The following is a 20579-nucleotide window of genomic DNA, read 5'->3' as shown; positions in this document are numbered from 1 at the left end:
CTGTCCCTGTGCACACCAGCAAAACACAATTATAACATGCTCCCTGCAGAAAGCTCTGCCAAGCATGAAAACAAGCAGCCACCTTGTGTGCTAGATACTTTTTATGAGTGGACTTCAGAAGTAACAGACTGTAAAGAACACTGTTGTAACTAAGTCAGTAGGTAAAAAGGCCTGGATTACTGTTGCAAGGCCCTCTTCAACAGGGAAGGCCATAGCCATGGATGGAAAAAAAGCTGTTTTGACTACTGCTTCTTGGCTTGGCTCTCCAGAAGCAGCAGAGGATCCAGTGAGATCCCTAGTTTATTAACCAAGTTACCAAAAACCAGGAAAAACCCCTCATGGTGAAGGGGTGTGTACTGATTCAGCCATTTCTTCAGGCTGCATCCCCCAACACTGCTTCTATTTCATGTGTCATGAGCCTCAAACAGCTTTTCATTCATATCCCAAACTCAGCCACGCAAACTGAGCAACTGAAGTGTCAGGACCCAGAGAAACAAAGATCTAGAGCTGTGTCTCAGCCTACTGACAGCACTGCAGTCCAAACCACTGCACACATTCATCAAAATATGAACACAATCTTGTCCATCACCAGCAGCTCAAGCAAAAAAACAAGTATAGACTCAATGCCATGACTAGGCCCAACACTGAAAAGAGTCAGGGAAACGCAAGATATTGCTCCAGATATTGCTAGTACTACTTCACCAGAATCATCTCAATAACCTTATACATAAAATGAAGATTACCTTGTCTAGAATGCAAAAAATGTGGGAAAGGAGAAAGGGTCACAAAGGTGGGAGAAGCAGCAGAGCATGCAGATTCCTCAGAGTTAAGAACTCACATTAGCATAGGAACATAAAAATTGCCAGATCACTTCAGAGCAGCAGTCCAGCAAATACAGTATTCTTTCTGATCAATGATTCAGAGGAAGGTGCAAGAAATCACATAGTGGACAACTGTGAAATAACCTGCTTAAAGGGGAAGTTTCTTTCTAATCTCTGTCTATCAGTGGTTGGCTTAGGCTCCAAAGTCTGAGGGTCTATTCCTTATATAATTTTTGTTATCCTGTCTAATGTAACTGTGCCTGTTCTTATTGTGTATAAGTACGTCTGATACGATTTTGAATTCTGTTAAGCTCTTGGCCTTAATAATACGTTGTGGCAGTGCATTCCACAGGTTAAGTGTGTTCTGTGTAAATAAGTATTTTCTTTTATCAGTTTTAAATTGGTTGCCTTCCAATGTATTTGAACGATCCCTTGTTCTATCATGAGAAAGTGTAAATAAAGTCTACATGATTTATGTTTTCTATGCCATTCATTGTTCTGCATATTTCCATCTTGTCCCCTCTAACACATCTCCTCCCTAAACTAAAAGTCTTAATCTTTTCAATCTCTCTTTATACAGAAATTTCCCTGCCTTTAATCATTTCAATCACCCATCTCTGAATCCCTTCTATTTTTGCTGTATCCTGTTTCAGATAGGGTGACCAGAATTGAACACAGTATTCCAGGTGAGGGCATAGCACTGTTTTTTGTTTAATAGCATATTATTTTCTATTCCATTCTTTATATATCCTCATCTTTCGTTTTCTCTCTTGACTTCTTGCACAGCAGATGTTTCCACTGAGCAGTCCAGAATGAAACTCGTCTTTTTCCTTAGTGATTACAGTTAATTTAGATTCCCTCTAATATATGAGTAGTTAAATTTATTACTTACAATATGCATTACTTATTTGCTTGTCCGTTGTGCTACCCAGTCACCCAGCATCAAGTCTCTCATAGTTTTTTCTAGTCTTCACTAATGTAAGCACCATCTATAAATTTTGCCATTTCGCGCCCCCTTTTTTTTCCAAATCATTAACACTTTTAAACACCCACTTCCAATATTTTATTCCCATTAGTCTTTTGCCATGTTAAAAACTGGTCAGCTATTCCTACCCTTTGTTTTCTGTCTCAGCCAGTTTCAAATCCATGATAGAACGTTACCTCTCAGTCCATGACTAGTTACCTCTTTTAAGGGACTTTGTCAAAGGCTTTTTTGAAAGTCCAAATAATATTAACCAGCTCTCTTTTATTTACTATTTTGCTAATGAGCTCAAAGAATTCTAATAGGTCAGACACAGAGTTTTGTCCCCGTCTTATGTTTCTCTTGGTGGTTTACAGTTCACATTTTAAATTATTTCAACCAATATATCTGGTATTGAAGCAAGCCTCACCAGGAATATCCTTTTGCCTTTTTAAAAAAATAATCACATATGTTATCCTCTGGTAGAGTAACTAACTTTAATAAGAGAGAGTGAAGGTTTTTGTTAGCAGCTCTTCATTTTTACATTCTTTCAGAATTCTTCGAGGAAGGCCATCCAGTCCAGAGGACTACCTGCTCTTTATCAGGTTATTTCATTCCTTCCTCTTTTGACACCTCAGTCTGACAGTACCTCAACTTCATTATCTGAGAAGAATAATTCTGAGGTTGGTGTCTTCCCAACTTCCTCTTTGGTGAAGTCTGATGCAAAGAAATCCACTTCTCTGCAATGCCCTTATTCTCCTTAAATTATTTTTCTCTCTGGTAGTCCAGAACTGGGGGCCACTGATTTTCTCAGGTTTCCTGCTTCTGATATACTCAGAAATGTCTTGCTTATATATTTGCACCTCTTTAGCTATCAGCTCTTAAAATTTCCTGTTGAACCTTGCCATTTCACCAGCCAGTTGGTTTAATAGTTACAAGAAATTTAAGCATCTTGGTACAGAGGGTGCAACACAAGAGTAGGAAAATAAATGTTAATTGGATGCTTTGGGGCAAGGGAAAAGTGCAGATAGGAACAGCAGGGATTAGAGACAGTAAAAGAGCTTTCAAAGACAATGTTGCAAGCTAGAAGTTGAGCATATGTAGTTCACTAATCTCATCACAATACCCATTTTTTCTCCAGACAACTTACTGCACAGGACAGTCTTAGTGAATGATGCAGTGAAGTGTATTTAATGAAGGGTGTATCGCTGCCAAACATGGAGCAAAGCCCTTCTCTTTCCCTGACTTGGAGGGACTTCAGTCTGTAACAAGCAAGTTTACTTTCTGCAGATCTAAACCTTTTCCCCCTCCTCCCCCCAAAAAAGCCTTACCTTTTCAAAAATGATCTCTCCTGTGGCATAGGTTTCTAATGGTATTAAGCACAAAAATTCTTCCTTTAAAGTTTCACCATCATAAAATCTAACAATAGCTGGCTAGTGTCACTTAAATCGCTTGATTCATCCACTGCAAGAGACATATTTGATGTTTTTAAAATCAGAAAGCAGTGCTGACAAACAATCTTTGTAAATTACCTCCAATCTTCACACTGCCGTGGAATCAGACAGGAGAACTTGCTTCACGTGGTTCACATCATCCTTGCTTTTATCTCTAGCAAAAAGCTCCTCCAGCATTTCCAACATGCACTCCTTCACAAGCTCAGCATCAAGGAAAGGCTTTTTCTTTTTAGCTAGGACCAACATTATCCGAAGAGAAGCAGTTGTTGCTTTTTCCTGTACAGTCAATGAAGTAGTGAGAACATTTGAAGTGTGGTACGAAGACTTCAGATTTGAAATTCTGTCATGTCTTGCAACACGGCCAGGAGGATAGGCCGCATTGAAGTTACTGTGCTTTGATTCAAAGTTGTGCCTCACGTTGATGACTTTATAGATGTATACAGTGGTTTGGAATATTAAATGCAAAGCTTTTGAGTTTAAATGAGGTGGCATAATAAAAAGAAAATCTGCTGCCAGTTTGGGTTAAGAGCTCGGTTTTCGCTGTTGACTTTGTGACAATTACTCCCACACATTCATTTTTTGTTCCATTTTCATCACTAATGAAAAAATAGGTGGCATCCTAGCTCAATCAGAGCCGATGCTATCGTGAGAACTTAAGATCCAGTAAGCAGAGCATAATTTGTGCCGGGACTTGCCAGGGCTGAACCCTGGCACCTCTAGGCTTGGCAGTTCATAGCGCTGGCACCTTTGGTCTCCTGGCCAGAAGCCACTGGTCTCCGGCTGTCCAGCTCTGAAGGCAGTGCCACAGTCAGCAGCAGCGTAGAAGTAAGGATGGCCATGCCATACTATGCCACCCTTACTTCTGTGCTGCTGCTGGCAGTGGTGCTGCCTTCAGAGCTGGGCACCTGGCCAGCAGCCGCCGCTCTCCAACCTGCCAGCCAATGCTTAATTTGTGCTGAGCCCCAGCACCTCTTTCATTACAAATTAAGCACTGTCAGTAAGTTACTTACTAAGGAAGTCATAGGCAAATGATAGGGAGCACACCACTGTTCATTAATTTAATTATAAACTTTTTTTAAGGTGAGCTGATGGGCCACACAGGAAGCCTTGGCAGGTCACATTTGGCTCGCGGGCCACCTATTGAGAATTACTAGCCTAAAGCAACAAATAATGAATTACCGATGATGAAATCCAAATAGCAAATCCCTGTCCTACAGGCCAGCCTCCTCACAACTAAGCTGCATGGGCTCCATGCCTGTGGAACTGACTTCCAAACAATTGTATTAATAAGTTAATAATATTCTTATCCAGGTGCCTTCTATGTAACAAGCCCTTTTAGAATGTCTCTACTTCAGCCACGTCCCATTGGGCTTTACAGTTATGTTCTGATTCCTCCAAACTGTCATCTTTCAAGGTATTTCTTATACATTTCTAGGCTGAGAAGATTGTGTAGGTCTTAAGTGCAGCATTCAGCTACACAGGCACTCAAGAGGCAGGACGTCTCTAGATGGGGACAGACACAGAACTGAGAAGTTGCTCCTTGCAGCAGCTGGAGAGTAAGAGTTGAGTTCACCTGCGGGCTCCCTGCTTGGGCTTTTCTGCCTTGGCATTCTGTAACTCAAGGTCCTGCTGGCTGGGCAATACCAGATCTCTGAAGCCTCACCTGAGAGGATGCCTAGCAATACATGTCACCAGGCTGCACTCCAGTCATTAACCCTTGTACCACCAAAGACAAGCACCCAAGTATTTATACTCTGGTCACCCTTCCCCTCTCTCTAGAGTGATAGAGCCCAGGCTCTGGGCTGAATTTCCTTTCTTATCCCAAGTTGTGAACATCTATTTCAGCTTTATCTTTGGCATTACCTCACACCTCTACACCTGGATCGGTGTTGGGGTTGTCAAAGTTCAGCCACAGAGTTCTAAAACAAACTATGGCCATATTCATCTTCAATACAGAAGCAAAGCTTTTAGAAACTGTACATCCCAAAATACATTGTGTCCCAGTTGCTCAGGTCAAAATGGAGCATTGCATGCTGGAACCTGTGGTCTCTGAAGACAGTATTTACATATAAAAAATGAGGCACTGCAATCAGCAGAAAAGTGAGGGAAGGTCTGGGATCCTAACTAATTGCAGTGTGGCCTTCAAATGAGGTCCCTCCACCTACTCTGAGTTTCCTTCTATAGAGGACTCTGGACCCATCCTAAACCTAACGACTCTGAGTGCATAGCTTGGGAGACCCTGGAAGTATGAAAGCAACACTAGTCACTCTCCTTTTTTCAAGCAACCTATTTCCAGATTTACAACTACCTTTTGCAAAATACTGGAATGCCCTCAGATTCAATCATTCATGTCTGCTGCCTGGATCTTCCTTGCCAACTCTATTGATTATGGAGATGGAAGCATTTCCTTCAAACCAGTTCTCTCATCTTCCTCCCCATTCCCAATTCAGTCAGTCATAACATAAAACTGTGTGTGTACTCTGCATCACAATTAGTTACCAGGGAAGCATTTAGGCCTTTGTAAGATGGCGAAAGCTATTACTATCTCCATGTGAATTTGTCTCACCAGCAGTGATGGAAAAGGGAAGCCAGACAAAGCCATTAGAATCCCATCAGCCATTTGTAAATAGTGACCAAAGGGCAGCTGGAGCTCTCTATGCAAAAAGACTAGGAGACACTAACAAGTAGACCTGTGTGGGAGTCAGATTTTTCACTTCAGGGAAAGCTTCATGATTTTGAAATTTCTTCCATTCCAAACAGTGGGGGCGCGGGGGGAATGGTTTCAGGTTAATCAAAACACTGTTTCAAAATTAGACTAAAATATTTTGATTTTGTTGACTTTTTCATTATATATTTTATAATATAAAACTGAAACCAAGTAATTTCAAAACGGAAAATCAAAATAATCTGCTCCAAAAATGCTGAAATGAAACATTTCAATCTTATCAAAATCTTTTTTCAATTTTCATTTAGAAACAATTTTTGTCAAAGGCAATGTATTTCCATGACACGTTGTACTTTTGATGAATCAGCACTGTCTGACAGAAAAAATGTTCCACCAGAAAATTTCTGAACTCTACTGACAAGCTTTTGAAATAAAAGAAAAAAGTCTATATTCTATTCCAAGTATATTTAGAGTTGCTGCAAAGTGCCAGATTGATAGCTTTGGGGATTGAACGCTATTGGCAGCAGTAATTCAAGCTTCCCCCACCGTTCCCACCAATGGCAATCCAGACTTAGAGGGACTATCCTCTCTAGGGGCAAAACATTAGTTCAGGTTCCATGACTGACTCAGTCCTTGTCTTCTCTATTGGGTCTGCAAACAAGAGGGCCAAATTCTAAAGGGGTTTTGGTACCATGGCTATCATCAATGAACTTCACGGAAGGATCACTGAACAACTGTCAGTTTTAGTCAGAGCTACTAGGACTGAACTGGGACCACTAGCCTAGAAGCAGAAGAGTCCATAATCTATTCAACCCTCCGAGTCAGCCAGGTGCCCAAAAGTTTTTTTTAAATGCTAAAACAAAATAAGTCACACCTATCCCAGTGCTAGACTCCATAACAGACATCTGAAAACACCCAATAAAACAATAAAATAAAAACAGGAACAGAACAGTATACACAACTCACTACAACAAACAGCTATTCATCAGAAAACATAGCAAAATATCTTCATCCAAAACCCACCTCAGCTCTCCCCAAATATCCTTTCAAGTAGATGTGCTTTGCAGTGTTCCTGATAGTCAGCTGATTTGGACTATTTTGTACCAGGTGCAGGATGGGAAAGTGTTATTTCCCAAGTGGAGGATCCAACTTGGAAAAAAAAACACACTGCTAGCAGCCCATCTCTTATTAACTGAGGGAGATCTAGCTTGAGTGTCTCAGCTGCCTACAAGTGCAGCGGGTATTTCATTGGGGAGAGGTAGTCTCTCATGTAGATAGAGTCCAGGTTATTTAGGACATTGTAACTCAAAACCAGCCCCTTAAAACTCTAGCTGGAAAGCCACAGGCAGCCAGTACAGACCATGAAGTACAATGTCATATGTTCCTGGAAAGATGTCCTTTTTACCAAAAGGGCTGCCACATTCTACACTAGTTTGAATTTCAGAATGGAGTTAGGATTTGATTGGAATATGTTTTATCAAAACCTCATTAACCTGCCACGTGTTCTCTCTAGACTTCCAGTGCTATCATTCTGCTTGCCCAGGCATTTCTAAGGAAACAGACACACCTTCTGCTGTGCTGATACCGTTTCCTGATTCCTATATGATGCTGTTACGCAGGTTCATCTACACCCAAAGCTCTTGGTAACTTTACTCTTTACGACGTACTGTCAGGAAATAAATCAATGGGAGTACAGTACATCCATCTGATAGATGGTTGGCACAAGCAGTACAACACAAGAGTGCTTTCACTTAAAGCCTTTACTTTATTTAGTCTCAAGCACATACAAACACAACAGGTTATAGAGCACCCCAAATTAATAGTTACCCCAAATGTCTGGAGTAGTCTTGAGTGGTCAACAGACTTTTGATGGCCAGCCTTCTGTCTGCCCCGGGGACCTTAAGATGGATTCACAGCAGAGTTCACTTGATCCAACCCTCTTTCCCCTTTTTATGCTCAAAGTATTACATAGCTTGTCAATCACCAATAGCCACTGAACAAGCAATTTAACGCAAGAAGTTTCAAGCCATTAGTTATACAGATGTGTTTTTGCAGAGTCTGCAGTCTCATGGGCCCCGACAAACACACACCAGAAATCAAATATAAACATACTTCCTGTCTTTCAAAACTGCATGCTTCAGCAGTTTAAAAAAAAAGCCCAACAGGATGGTGCAGAGTCTTGCTCAATTCTCATGGTCACTGTCCCTCCCCTCCTAGCTTGCCTAGTTATGCTAAGACTGCTATAAAGGCCTTACAGCGCTCTTGGCAATAAGCATAATAATTGATAGTCCAGTTACTGGCAATGGCCTAGGCACTTTGCTGGGCTGTTAAAATCTCCCCTTACAATGCCAAAGTCCAGCATTTGACAAGTCAATGGGGGAATGAGGCAGCGGACTTTAAGGGAGTAAAAAAATTAAGAAATAAGATTTGGGAAAGACCTACTTCCCCATCGATCTTCTCCACTGACAGCTGGGGCAGATTTCTTCCTTACAATGTATTTTTTAATACTTTGTCCAGTCTAACCATTTGAGCAACAGGGCTTCAAGCACTTCCCTATGCAATTTAGCTATAATCTAGGAGCGCGTTAGTCCCCAATCCCACAGCAGCAAAAGGGAAGGAAATGCACTTTCATGAGATTCTCCCTTCCCAGAATGGTCTGTCCCAATCCTTGGCTCTGACTCAGGAGATGTGCCAGTCTTTTCTGTTGTCACCAGGGAAACCTTACTGCTCACATACCTGCTGTGTAAGGAGGCTGATGTGGCTGGGTGGAGAATACTGCCTGGCTGCTTGCTTTTCCGCCAGCCGCTGCAGCTCTGCTGCTACAATACTGTGGTTGTAGCGTCTGCCCTGGGAAGAGCTGTTTTCTGCATCCTTGTGCACCCTGGCTGAGCCTACACGCTGCCCACTTGGACTGCGATGGCACGAACCTGCCAAACACACAGTTTTCATCCACTTAGAAAAGTAAAGCAATGTTTTGGGCTCGAGATAGCTCCTCATGCCCTCTGAGGAGGGAGCTAAGACACTGAATTAAATAGGAGAGACTTGTATATTTGCAACAATAGAAATAAAAGCTGGCAGGAAACTTCTGCAACAGGCTCCATTGTGCACATTTGAGCTTCTCCACACCAACACTGAACCCTCATTCACCTCAGGATAGAACAACTAATGGCACCCAGTTCCAATGGACATTGGCTGTTTGTTCTCATGTATTAATTATCTGTATTAGAGCAGTGAGTGGAACTGAAGCAGCCGAGGTGTGGGGATTTGAGAGAAAGATGATATTTTTGCACTCATCCCAGAAAGTGAGGGGATGTTTGGAAGCCAAGTGAGTAGAGGGCAGTTGCCTCTGAAGAAACATACCTCTTTCTTATGTTAGTTGGACCTAAAACAATTTAAAGCATGGACACTTGGCTCCCTATTCAAACAGGATCAGTAACAGGCATTTTCCACTGAATGCATCCAATGAAGTGAGCTGTAGCTCACGAAAGCTTATGCTCAAATAAATTTGTTAGTCTCTAAGGTGCCACAAGTACGCCTTTTCTTTTTGCGAATACAGACTAACACGGCTGCTACTCTGAAACAGGTAGAACACAGACATCACAACCTTCTTATGAAGAACAAAATCAATATAGAAATATAATTAGAAGACATTCATAGATTGAAAAATGGTTGGAGGGTCACAAACAGAAGATTATGATAGACAGCAAAGGAATGAGGCTGGGGAAGTGTCTTGGCAGGTCAATAGTGTTAGATCTGGATTTAATATTTTTATTAATGATTGGGAAGATAGGAATATTGATGAGATTCATAGGTGAATTAGGAGAAGCTGTAAACACCAATAAGGACAAAGAAATAAAATGAAGGGGCCTAGAGAGATCAGAAACATGGGCAGGAAGTAACAAAATGAGATTTGAAAAAGAAGCAGGTAATACATCTGGGAAGATAACCCAGAAGCCAGATACTCTATGGAAGGAAGAAAAACTTATGAAGTAGGAACAGATGAGAGTGAGGAGAGTGGGCAGCAAATTGAAAAGGAGTCTGTAATGTGATACAGTTGTAAAAAAGGTCAGCACAGTTTGCTGCTGCACAAACAGTGGCATCACGTCACAGATCAGAGAATTATGGTCTTTCCCTTCTTTAATATGATCTGACCTGGGACACTACACCATTTCTAGAAAGCTGCTGACAAATTGGTGGGAATTTAGAGAATAGCTACAAAAATGATCAGGGAGCTTAAGAGACTGGCTTATGAGGAAAGATAACAGAAGAGGGACATGGTAACAGTCTTCAAGTACTTAATGTCTGTGAATACCAGGAGAGGAGAACAATTATTTAGAGAGAGGTAAAACAAAGTAAAACTAAGCATAATGGGATGAAGTTAAAAGGGTAAATTTTTGGCTGAATTATTGGGAAACCTTTCCTGGAAGTGAGTCTCTCAAATCACCTCCCATGGTCCCAGCACTAGGAACTTTTAAAACTAGACCAGACAAAACAGTGGTAAAACGCATAGTAGGAAATAATCTGCATTGGCTCCTCGGAAGGCACCTAATGGGACTTTATCAGCTCTGGTTTCTAGACTTCTCTGAATTCCAGAAAGTAGATCATTCAGACAATTTTATTTAGTTTCAGGATTCCACAGGTAGCAGGCATACACCCTGATCCTCTCTACGAGACACCCCTAGCAGGCACTATACATAGGATGGCCTCACCAAAAGAGCATGGAATCTGCCTATGGGATGAAAGGCATGTCTGGTATTTTTCATACAAAAGCTACAATGGCTTTGCTTAAAAGCAAATGGATCCCTTTAAATAAGCTACTGAGCAGGTGCATCAGGTTTATTTTAATGCCAGAAAACGCACCACATTGTATAAAGCAGTCTCAGTGAACATGTGACAGAGTTTGCTGTCCACTTCAAACCCAGATCTTCAGGGTTATTGCAGAGGGAAACCCACTCACAGTTAAAGCCTGTATATGTGGGCACACTCAGGAACATTGATCTGAATTAAGAAAAGCTGTGAATTTAAAGTGGATTATTTAAACTGCATTAAACCCCTGTGTGAACACACTCATTCAGACTTATAGTGGCTTTAATTTACTTACTAAGCAAATATGTAAAGAACATATGACATTTTCCTCAAGAGTAGGGATGGTAGCGTGGATGTGCTAACCAAATTTCAATATCGGTTACATTCTGCCTCCCTAAACCTCTGCCTCCATCAGTTTCTGATGGATATGCTTTCTTTTTCTCTTCAGCTATCTTATTCTGTTGGGTAGCATTGCTCAACCTCTTTCCACCCTATAGATGTCTGTGCTTCCATGTAGAAAGAAAAATCCCTACATGTAATTTGTAAGATGTTTTGAGGTATGCCAAGATGAAAGAGCCTAGGGAAATATGAAGTTATATTGTTAACAACATTCCCTTAAACACTGACCCATTCAGATTTTACTTGGATGCCTTGACCATTTTCTGAATCTGTGACTAACTGCCACTTCTACTGGATGAATCTCCTGCAGAACAGATAGGAATCCCCAGCAACAAGAACCCTGCATAGCCCCATAGAGGACTTTTATACTACTGAAACTGCCCTGAAACTGTTAACAATAACAGACCATCATGTGTCAATGCTGTTTCAGTTGGGCGCAACTACCCCTTCTCACATCATTTCCCACCTCTGCCATTCAGGCGAGACCCTTTCATTCCACACTGACTGAACCAGTTCAATTCCCCATTTACCAGCACAGAAAACAGGAATTAGTAGGGAGAGGCTGCTTTAATCCCAAAAAGGAATTTAACACTGATGAAAGGAGCTAGATTCACAACCCTGAAAATTAAACATTTCTGGCTATCGCAGAGAAGATAAAAGCTATGTACACTTTGCCCTGACCAAGCAGCCTTACGGGTTATTATGCTGCCTCTACTCTACTCTTCATGGCAACTGGATTAGCAAATTTGAGATTGATCACTGCAGCCATAGGGACAGAAGCCCAGCTTGGACAGTATGAAGAATTCTCCAATTCTAGGAGGAACCTTGACTGACAAAAGATGGGTTTTACCCAATGACATTTTCATGCATCCTGACTGCCCAGCACACTCACCTGCTTTAGCAGAGGATGGTCGGGACAGTCTTTGGCTGTAGATCTGAGCAGCACTTTGAAATGACGAGAAGGGCCCAATGGTGTAGCTTCCAGACCGACAACGATGCAACCCTGCATGGTTAGACATCTGGTGGGACACTGGGTTTGTGGAGACAGACCCATTGTCAGGGATTGTACTCTGGCTCTGGAAAGAATGTGGGGAGGGTGGGGACTGAGTCAGTTTGGGACCAGCTACAGAAGCCAGGGAGGAGTGGTGACCAGGCACCTGTATGTTTTTAGAGGATGTGGCATGAGATGACAACTGGGAACTGATGTTTCTCTGGAGCGTGGCACCAGGAACAGAGGAGGAAGCACGAGGGTGGTCGCACTGGAGTAATTTTGACTCATCTTCTGTGGAAGACGGGGGCCCTGTTAAAACAATACAAACAAGCCAATCAGAGTGTTTCATAAGTTAAGCAGCTTTCCAGAACCCCAAAGACAACAGCAATATGGCCAAGGGGCCTGTGCTTATTGGTCTGATGAAGCCAAGAAAAAAAACTCAACCACCAGCAAGGGCTGGCAAGAACCAAGCTCTGATTCAGACATATCCTTTCCCCAAGCTCAAAATATCTTGCAGAGCCCTTTTACCACAAAAGACAGTTTTTTTTCCTTCGCTCAGTAATCTTCCCCCATAGCTGGGGCTGGGATTCTCTCAGCTTGTTCTGCATCTAGATTCTGACCACTGTAGTTTCTCAAGATAGTTCTAAATCTACTAAGCAAGTATGGCTTCTACCTCAGTCATTTGCTGGAGAGCTAACTCTGCCCTTGTTTGGATGGGTTCACTTACGGGATGGCCTGGCTTCTTTGGGCTTGTAGCCTCTCAGCTCTCCTTCTCCACTTGAGTCTGCCACTGAATGTTTGGGCGGATTCCTTTTCACTTCTTCCACCATCTCAGGAAGATCTTAAATGAGTTTTGAAAGTCAGGAAGCAGGACAGTTTAAGCTGCTTGTACCATGAGAAATGGATTGCAGGGTTTGAATATTGCAGAGACCCTGGATTCTTCCCAATATTTATTGTGGCCTACCCCTCTCCCCTTTTCTATGATCACTGTCTGTTGGATTGATTCATAGCATTAGCTAATGCAGACTGCAAGCTAGAAACCTACCGCTTCCGTATGTTGGGATCACTCAGCTATCGACCCACCCGCTCTGGGCTCTGCACCCTTACCCTATGCACAACTGTGTCACACTCATCACCCACAGGCTCCCCATATCTTTATTGGACTTCCTACTTAGACCTAGATAATGCCCCTTTAGGGTTCTACATTCTTCCCAACTCTATACTGGGTCACCATGGCCAACTCTTGTTTCTTATAAGCTCTCTGACTCAGTACTGCACAATACACTTACCTCCTTGGGCCCTGTTTTCTGACTGGTTGATGCTACTGCAGGGCTTCGTGGTCCTGGGGTTTGTTCCCAGAAAGACACTTGCTGACTTATTCTTGTGTGTGTAAAATGTCAGCACCTCCTCCAGGTCACTCTCACTGAGACAGAGGGGAAAAGAAAGGGCCTAAGTGAGGATTCCAGGAGCTTCTGCCATTGCATGACAGTCACAATGGAATCAAGTATCAGGGGGTAGCCGTGTTAGTCTGTATCCACAAAAACAACAAGGAGTCCAGTGGCACCTTAAAGACGAATAGATTTATTTAAGCATAAGCTTTCGCGGGTAAAAACCTCACTTCTTCAGATGCATGGAATAAAAGTTACAGATGCAGACATAAATATACTGACACATGAAGAGAAGGGAATTACCTCACAAGTGGAGAACCGGTGTTGACAGGACCAATTCGATCAGGGTGCATGTAGTCCACTCCCAACAATAGATGAGGTGGTGTCAATTCTAGGAGAGGCAAAGCTGCTTCTGTAATGAGCCAGCCCCTCCCAGTCTCTATTCAAGCCCAAATTAAATGGTGTTAAATTTGCAAATGAATTTTAGTTCTGCTGTTTCTCTTTGAAGTCTGTTTCTGAAGTTTTTTTGTTCAAGTATAGCTACTTTCAAATCTGTTATAGAATGTCCAGGAAGACTGACGTGTTCTCCCACTGGTTTTTGTGTGTTATCATTCCTGATGTCCAATTTGGGTGCATCTATTCTTTTACGTAGGGACTGTCCAGTTTGGCCAATGGAAACAGATCATGAGGCTGAAGAGGAACAAGCCAGAGGAATTATTGATCTCCTCAGCCTTCTAGGGAAGGAACGCCTGGAACTGGAACATGCTCTGGTCTATAATGTAATAATATGGTGAAACGTGTGTAGGAACACTATATGTACAATTATGAACTGAAGCTGAAATTATGACTGCAATGTGTTTACCAGACCGGTTTGGGGGGGGTGTGTGTGTAAACCTGTTCCTAAAAGACAAAGGACAAGCTAATGCCTCTAGTCAGGTGTCAAAGTTGACTGGCAATCACCTGTCAAGTGGCCATTCTTTGGCAACCAAGTGGCGCAGGAACAGATTGATCTGCATTTTAGCAAGCGACAACATGGAACCTCTTTCCTCACAAGATTCCATACCTCTGTCCCCACAGCAGGAATGAACTTTATCTAGGTATAACCCTCAGAAAAATGCATTTCTAAGGGTGACTGGTCTATAAAAGGGAGGGGCAAAAACCACCCCAGGATCGTTCTCTTTCTTTCTCTTCCTCTCTTTCATCTAAGACGACAAAGGAACCAGGCCTTTGACTTTGGGGGATGACCCTGTTTTGGAATTTTGGTCAGAAATGTTGCTGGGAGCATATGGTAAGGATTTTGCCCTGAACCAAGTCCAGTTTGTTAAGTTTTAGCTACTAGAAAGCATTTTATCTTTATTTCTCTTGTAACCATTTCTGACTTTAATACTTTGTACTTGTACTCCCTTAAAAATCTCTTTGTAGTTAAATAAACTTGTTTTATTTTTTTAATCAAAACTAACCTAGTACTGTGTATAAAGTGAACTGTTTGCTACTTTAAGTGGAGTTACCCAAACTGTTGCACATTGACCCTTTACAGGGGCAACAGACCTCTAACATCTGAGCTGCGCAGGAGAGGGCTGGACAATGCAGAACACATGTTTTGGGGGAAATTTGGGACTGGGAATGTGTTGGGGTCACCCTGCAGGTAGTAACCAAGGCTGCTGGAAGCCAAAGTGTGACTGGTGGGATGCTGACTGGCTGCTGGGGTCAGAGTTGCTGGACCAACTATATACAGCCACTCAGGGTGTGACCTGCAAGCTGTTTGGCTCTTTGTGAGCAGTCCAGGTTGGGACATATAACAGCAAAGCACTCTGAGGCACCAAAATTGCAGGGCAGACAGTGACAAACCCTCACTGGTCTGGATTGTACCCCGGAATGTGATAACTGCACACAGGGTAAGCAAGCCAGCAGAGGGTTACTGCCAGTAACAGTCACAACATGACAGTCCAGCAAGGTAAAGTAAATTAATTGCCAGCAGTCACAATTCCGCAAGATACCCTTTGCATATGCACACTTACGGGATGTGCTCCTGGTGTCATGAAGCTTTGGCAAAAGCAGCACCTATTCAGACAAGTCTTTCTACCTTCAGGGCACACTGCAAAGCTCATTTTTTTCTCTGAGGCATTTGAAGGGTAGGAATATGTAAGGGTGAGGAACTGTTGGATGGAAGGGTGATTTAAGCCTTTGGGTTGCCTGGTTTGTTGGTAGTGGGTTACAGTGAGTTGTACTGAACAATTATGGCTGGATATTAATTTTGTTGTATTTTTAAGTTGTGTCAAGGGTGTCAAAAGCCTATGACTAGGCACTCTTTGAGCATGCATATACATTTAAATAAAACAAATACATACATAAATAAAGGACCACATCATGGCACCAAGGTTATGAAGGGGCAGTTGGATAAACCCTAGTTATCAAGTGGTAACTCTTAGATTCCATCTTCTCGAGGGTCTCTCCGATTACGTTGCAGAACAAGCACTCACGATCAAAAGGGATGGTTGAGCTGCTGGAAACAGACCAGATGATTTAAACCAGAAGTACCCATGCACAGTAATGTCCGACGCCATATAGTTTTCAGATGTACCTGATGTATCATATGAAGCAGAGAGAACATGTCTAGAAACTGTTTAACTCTCAGCAGCAATGTCTTTTGCCACCTTCTTTTGTACCTCAGGCAGATGGTCCCAGCAAAAGAAGTGTTCAATTCCAAGCTGGAGGTAATATCTGGCCACAATTGCCTGGTAACTGCAACATGGACTCCCATATTCCTAAAGAGTACACATTTCTGCCCAAGACATCAATCTTCTTAGTATCCCTGTCCAGTAGAGTAGACTGCAGACTGACCAACTCCAGAGAGTCAGTCTTTTTACTGCACACAAAGACCATCAGAGAACCAAAAGTCTGGTATGAAGAAATGGGAATCCCTGCTGTGGGACAAGGAACAAGCAATCTGCCTTCTTGGTAACAGCAAAATAGACGCTAAGGTCAGCCAGATATTCTGAGCCACTTCTCCTCCTCTGCACTATGGTGATGAACGTTTCCTTGGACCACAGTAATCTCCTACTCTAAAGAGTCTACCATCCAAATCGGCAACTCTTGAAACAAACTATTGTCATCAGAAAGTAAAACAGATGCAGTCATCATGATATCATCAGGAAATGGAGACGATACTGAAGTTTCTGGATCAGTAGCAGAGGTCTAGCTGGCATCACCCCTGCTTTCTTCTCATCCAAACCCAGTAAATCACTGTCAATGTTGGTCAGACATGCAGGAGAGAAAAGTTTCACAACTGGTTGTAACAAAGGAGGTGGAGATTGTGCCTTAGCTCTCTCAGAAGAGTGTGTTAAGAGTCAATTGAGAAGTGTTCCCCTCTGTAGTCCCTGGCCCCCACGAAGTTGTGAGAAGTCTGTCAATATGGTCACATCATCCATAGGTTAAATAAGGAACAAAGAAAAGGAGCCGGCATAAGATTTTCCCAGAGGACTTGAGAGGCCTTCGAGAAGAAATTCCTCATCATTGGCTGTCTTCAAGAACAATTGAATATAATCACATGGATGTAATATTGCATAATATTGTTTTTCATACCACCCCAACTGACACTGAGGATTTACCCTGTATGTAACACACATTTCCTACCAGATTCTAGAAAGTTTAAGGCAGGTCAAATCTGGAACCGACAAAACTGCAGAGTGCTGGTCCTTTAACATTAATGAACCGCTCACAGTTAATTATTTTAGCAGAAAGAGAAAGAAGCCAGGGTCATAGCAAGGAGTGTGCTTCACCTCCCTCCATGTCTTAGGAAGCATAGTCCTAGATGGTACCTGGAAGTGCTGGGAAGTGCTTGTGAAGACAGGAATTTGAGAAGCAAAGCCATGATGGAAGCTTAACCACCGAAGATCAGGGCAATCTCAGCAGCAGCCCTGGCCTTGTTTTCCTTCCAAGGTGTGACTGCATTTGCTCCAAGGTGTGACAGAGAGTGGATATTACAGACTATGAACACTTACAGGGCCTGGATGGAGTCCATACTGTCCTTTGGGTCTAATGGCAAAAACATCCATCATACACCCTATGCAGCAGATACTGATGACACAGCAGCAGTTTGGGGAGGTAGGATGGGGCAGTACAATGTGCTACTTTATTACAAGGGGTAAAAGTCCATTCCTACCTTGCCTTAGTAACAAAGTCCTGAAAACCTTCAGCATTCACACCCTCCTCTTCCTCTTCTTCCTGTTTCCTTTTTGATCTTGTCTGAACCATCTGCTCAGTTTCCTGCAAATAAGCATATTGGTTATCTATCACTCTACCTCTCTATGCACCCCAATACCAAGTGCTGGGACACAGGTATTGCCCAAAGGGAAGGGATTTCAGAGCAATTTCATGCTATATAGAACAAGGATATTGCCTGATTCCATAACAGCAAAATTGATAGTGCATTTCACTCTGTATATGTGCTTGCCTTCCAGCACTACTGGTTTGGACAAGCTGCAGAACCTGTAATTGCAGAGGGCCCCCAGAAACAGAGACACATGTTAATCTCTTCACTCTACACACATTATTAAAAGTGATATGCTGAACAGCCCCGACTAGCCTGATCAAGTGAGTGCTTTTGCTATAGATATGACCTCCTTATTAAGACATGGGGACAGACGGTGTCCTCCTTTGCTAACTCTGCGTCCCCTCCATTTCTGCTGCTCCTGCCCCTAGTGGAGGATTCCTCCTAGCAGTTTTTGTTCCAACCTACTTATCCCCAACTAAAGCATGGCAGGAGGAAAGCAAGAACAAAATTATATTGGAGGGGCTTAATCAAGTGGGTCTACAGGGGACTCCCCCACTCCGAGAACTCACCTCTAGATTTGTCTCTTGGCATGTGTCAGTGAGAGATAGGGGTTTATATATTGGGACCAAACATGAAAAAAATATGTAGCCAAAACAGTCTCTCAGTAGCTTAAAATGAGAGGTTACTCACCTTGGTGCAGTAACTGGAGTTTCTTGAGATCCGTGCTGCTGTGGGTGCTCCACTTTAGGTGTGCATGCACCCCTGTACCTTTGATCGAAGATTTTTGGCAGCAGTGCCCACTTGGGTTGCTCATGTGCCCTGCACATCCTTGTGCCACGTACCGAGGCTCATAGGGCTGTGCAGACGAACCTCCCTCTGTTCTTTCTCTACTGCAAAGCCCACAGAGGCAGCTCCAAAGCAGAGGGGAGCACGGCAGGTAGTGGAGCACACACATCTCAAAGAACTCCAGTTACTGTACAAAATGAGTAACCTCTCCTCCTTCTTCAATAGTAGTGTCCCTGTGGGTGCTCCACTTTAGGTTACTCCCTTGCAGTAACACTTTAAGGACATGGGAGTTTTGGAAGAGTTCATCACTGAAGAAAAAACTGCACCTGATCTTGCAGCATGAACTAAGGCACAGTGGTTGGCAAATGGGTGCACCTAGGACCATACTGCAGCCCTGCAGAATGTATGAGTAGGGCTACAGGTGTAGACTGTAATCTCAGAGTGCATGGCCACTCTTAGGGGAGAAATCTCAGTGAAACCGTAACAGGCAATAAAGCAACCAGAGATCCATTTAGAAAGCCTCGGACTGAAGATAGGTCTAGGGGAGCACCTAAATGCAATAGAAATAAAAAGAGTCTAGGGGTCCTCCTGAATGGCCTAGTTTTGTCCAATTAAAAGACGAGTGCCCTCTTAACATCTGTGTATGAAGGGAAGACTCCTGTGTAGACGGATGTGACTTTGGAAAAAAAATATGAAAGGTGAATAATTTGGTAGATGTGAAAGTCAGAAGATACCTTAAGTAAAAACTTTGGGTGGGGTTGTAAAGATACCTTCTCCTTGGAGAACAAAGTAAAAGGAGGGTCTCCCATTAGAGCCCCCGTTTCCCCAAACATTCAAGCAGAAGTGATGGCCACCAAAAAGGCTGTCTTCATAGACAAATGTAGCAGTGAGCACATAGCCAATGGCTCAAAGGGCTGTTTCATGAGATGGTTAAGAATCAGACTGAGATCCCAAAGCAGTGTAGATGCTCTAATCTATGGAAAAAGATTTAGGAATCTCACTGTGGTAAAATGAATGAATACCAAGAAACCTTCTACTGGCACATGTAAAGCTGTTATTGCTGCTAAATGTATCTAAACTCCTAGAAAGGCCTGAATTTTTCAGTTCCAACAAGTAACCCAAGACTGAGAAAACAGATGACTGGATAGGAGAAAAATCCAAAAGTTACACCAAAGATTACATAGTCTCCATTTCTGAAGGTAAATATGTCTCGTAGATTCTGTTCTCCTATTTAAAAGTGTATTTTTTACTTCATATGAAAAAGGCAGTCTCTAGTCCCAAGAACCACTGGGGAACTAAACTTGCAGTTGCAGAACATTCACATTGGGGTGAAGCGTATGACCAACATCCTGAGAACAGTTAAGGTTTGATGGGGAGCCACCATAGAGGATGGGAAGTGAGTATGATGAGGTAAGGAAACCAAACTAGTCTTGGCCAAGTTGGTGTAATCAAAATGACTTTGGCTTGGTCCTGTCTGATCTTGACACAGATCTTTAAGAGCAACGGAGTTGGAGGCTATGCATAAAAAAGACCATTTGTCCACGTAATGAGGAAAATGTCACCTAGAGATTGAGAACTGAGTGCCCCTCTGAAACAGAATTTCTTGCACTTTGTGTTGGCTGCTATGGCAAAGGGGTTGACTTCTGGAAATCCCCAAGCTAGGAAATTTTTGTGGAGGACTCGAGATTCCAATTCCCATTAGTAATTTAGGGAGAAATGTCTGCTGAGGGTGTCGATGATGGTGTTTTGTTTAACTGGGAGATAAGAAACCAATATGGCTATCTGATTGGCTATGCAGAAGTTCCAAAGCTTTATCGTTTCACTGCAGAGTGAGTGGGGAACGTGCTTAACTCTGATGATTAATAAAACACATGTGCGCTATGTTGTCTGTCAAGATCTTGATGGACTTGTTTTTAAGTAGGGGGAAGAAAGTGGAGGGAAGCATTTCTGAACTCTTAACTCGAACAGATTGACATGCAAGCGCTGTTCCTGTTGTGACTATTTGCCTTGGACTACAGGAAGACTGTGATTGTTG

At 42.7% G+C, this 20579-nt stretch overlaps 1 protein-coding gene across 23 annotated transcripts in view; it reads right to left on the bottom strand.

The window, feature by feature from the left end:
• Positions 1-20579, bottom strand: part of TTLL5 (tubulin tyrosine ligase like 5) — a 215091-nt gene that overhangs the window by 106573 nt on the left and 87939 nt on the right. For 19 of the 23 annotated variants that reach the window (XR_005225559.2, XM_037900712.2, XM_043549805.1 and 16 more), the window contains 5 exons: positions 17648-17751; positions 13387-13520; positions 12825-12938; positions 11999-12406; positions 8638-8828 (listed from right to left, as the gene is read on the bottom strand). Coding sequence is in view for 22 of the 23 variants with exons in the window: in XM_037900712.2 (XP_037756640.1) it covers positions 8638-8828; positions 11999-12406; positions 12825-12938; positions 13387-13520; positions 17648-17751 (951 nt within the window). In the remaining variant the exon portion in view is untranslated. Of the gene's footprint in view, positions 1-3308; positions 3513-8637; positions 8829-11998; positions 12407-12824; positions 12939-13386; positions 13521-17647; positions 17752-20579 lie in introns of those variants that run through there. The other 4 variants (XM_043549810.1, XM_037900717.2, XM_043549809.1 and 1 more) reach the window with 2 other exon arrangements.

The sequence above is a fragment of the Chelonia mydas genome, chromosome 6 (assembly GCF_015237465.2).
Source record: "Chelonia mydas isolate rCheMyd1 chromosome 6, rCheMyd1.pri.v2, whole genome shotgun sequence".
NCBI classification, from domain to species: Eukaryota; Metazoa; Chordata; order Testudines; family Cheloniidae; genus Chelonia; species Chelonia mydas.
This window is presented reverse-complemented; position numbering and strand designations above follow the sequence as displayed.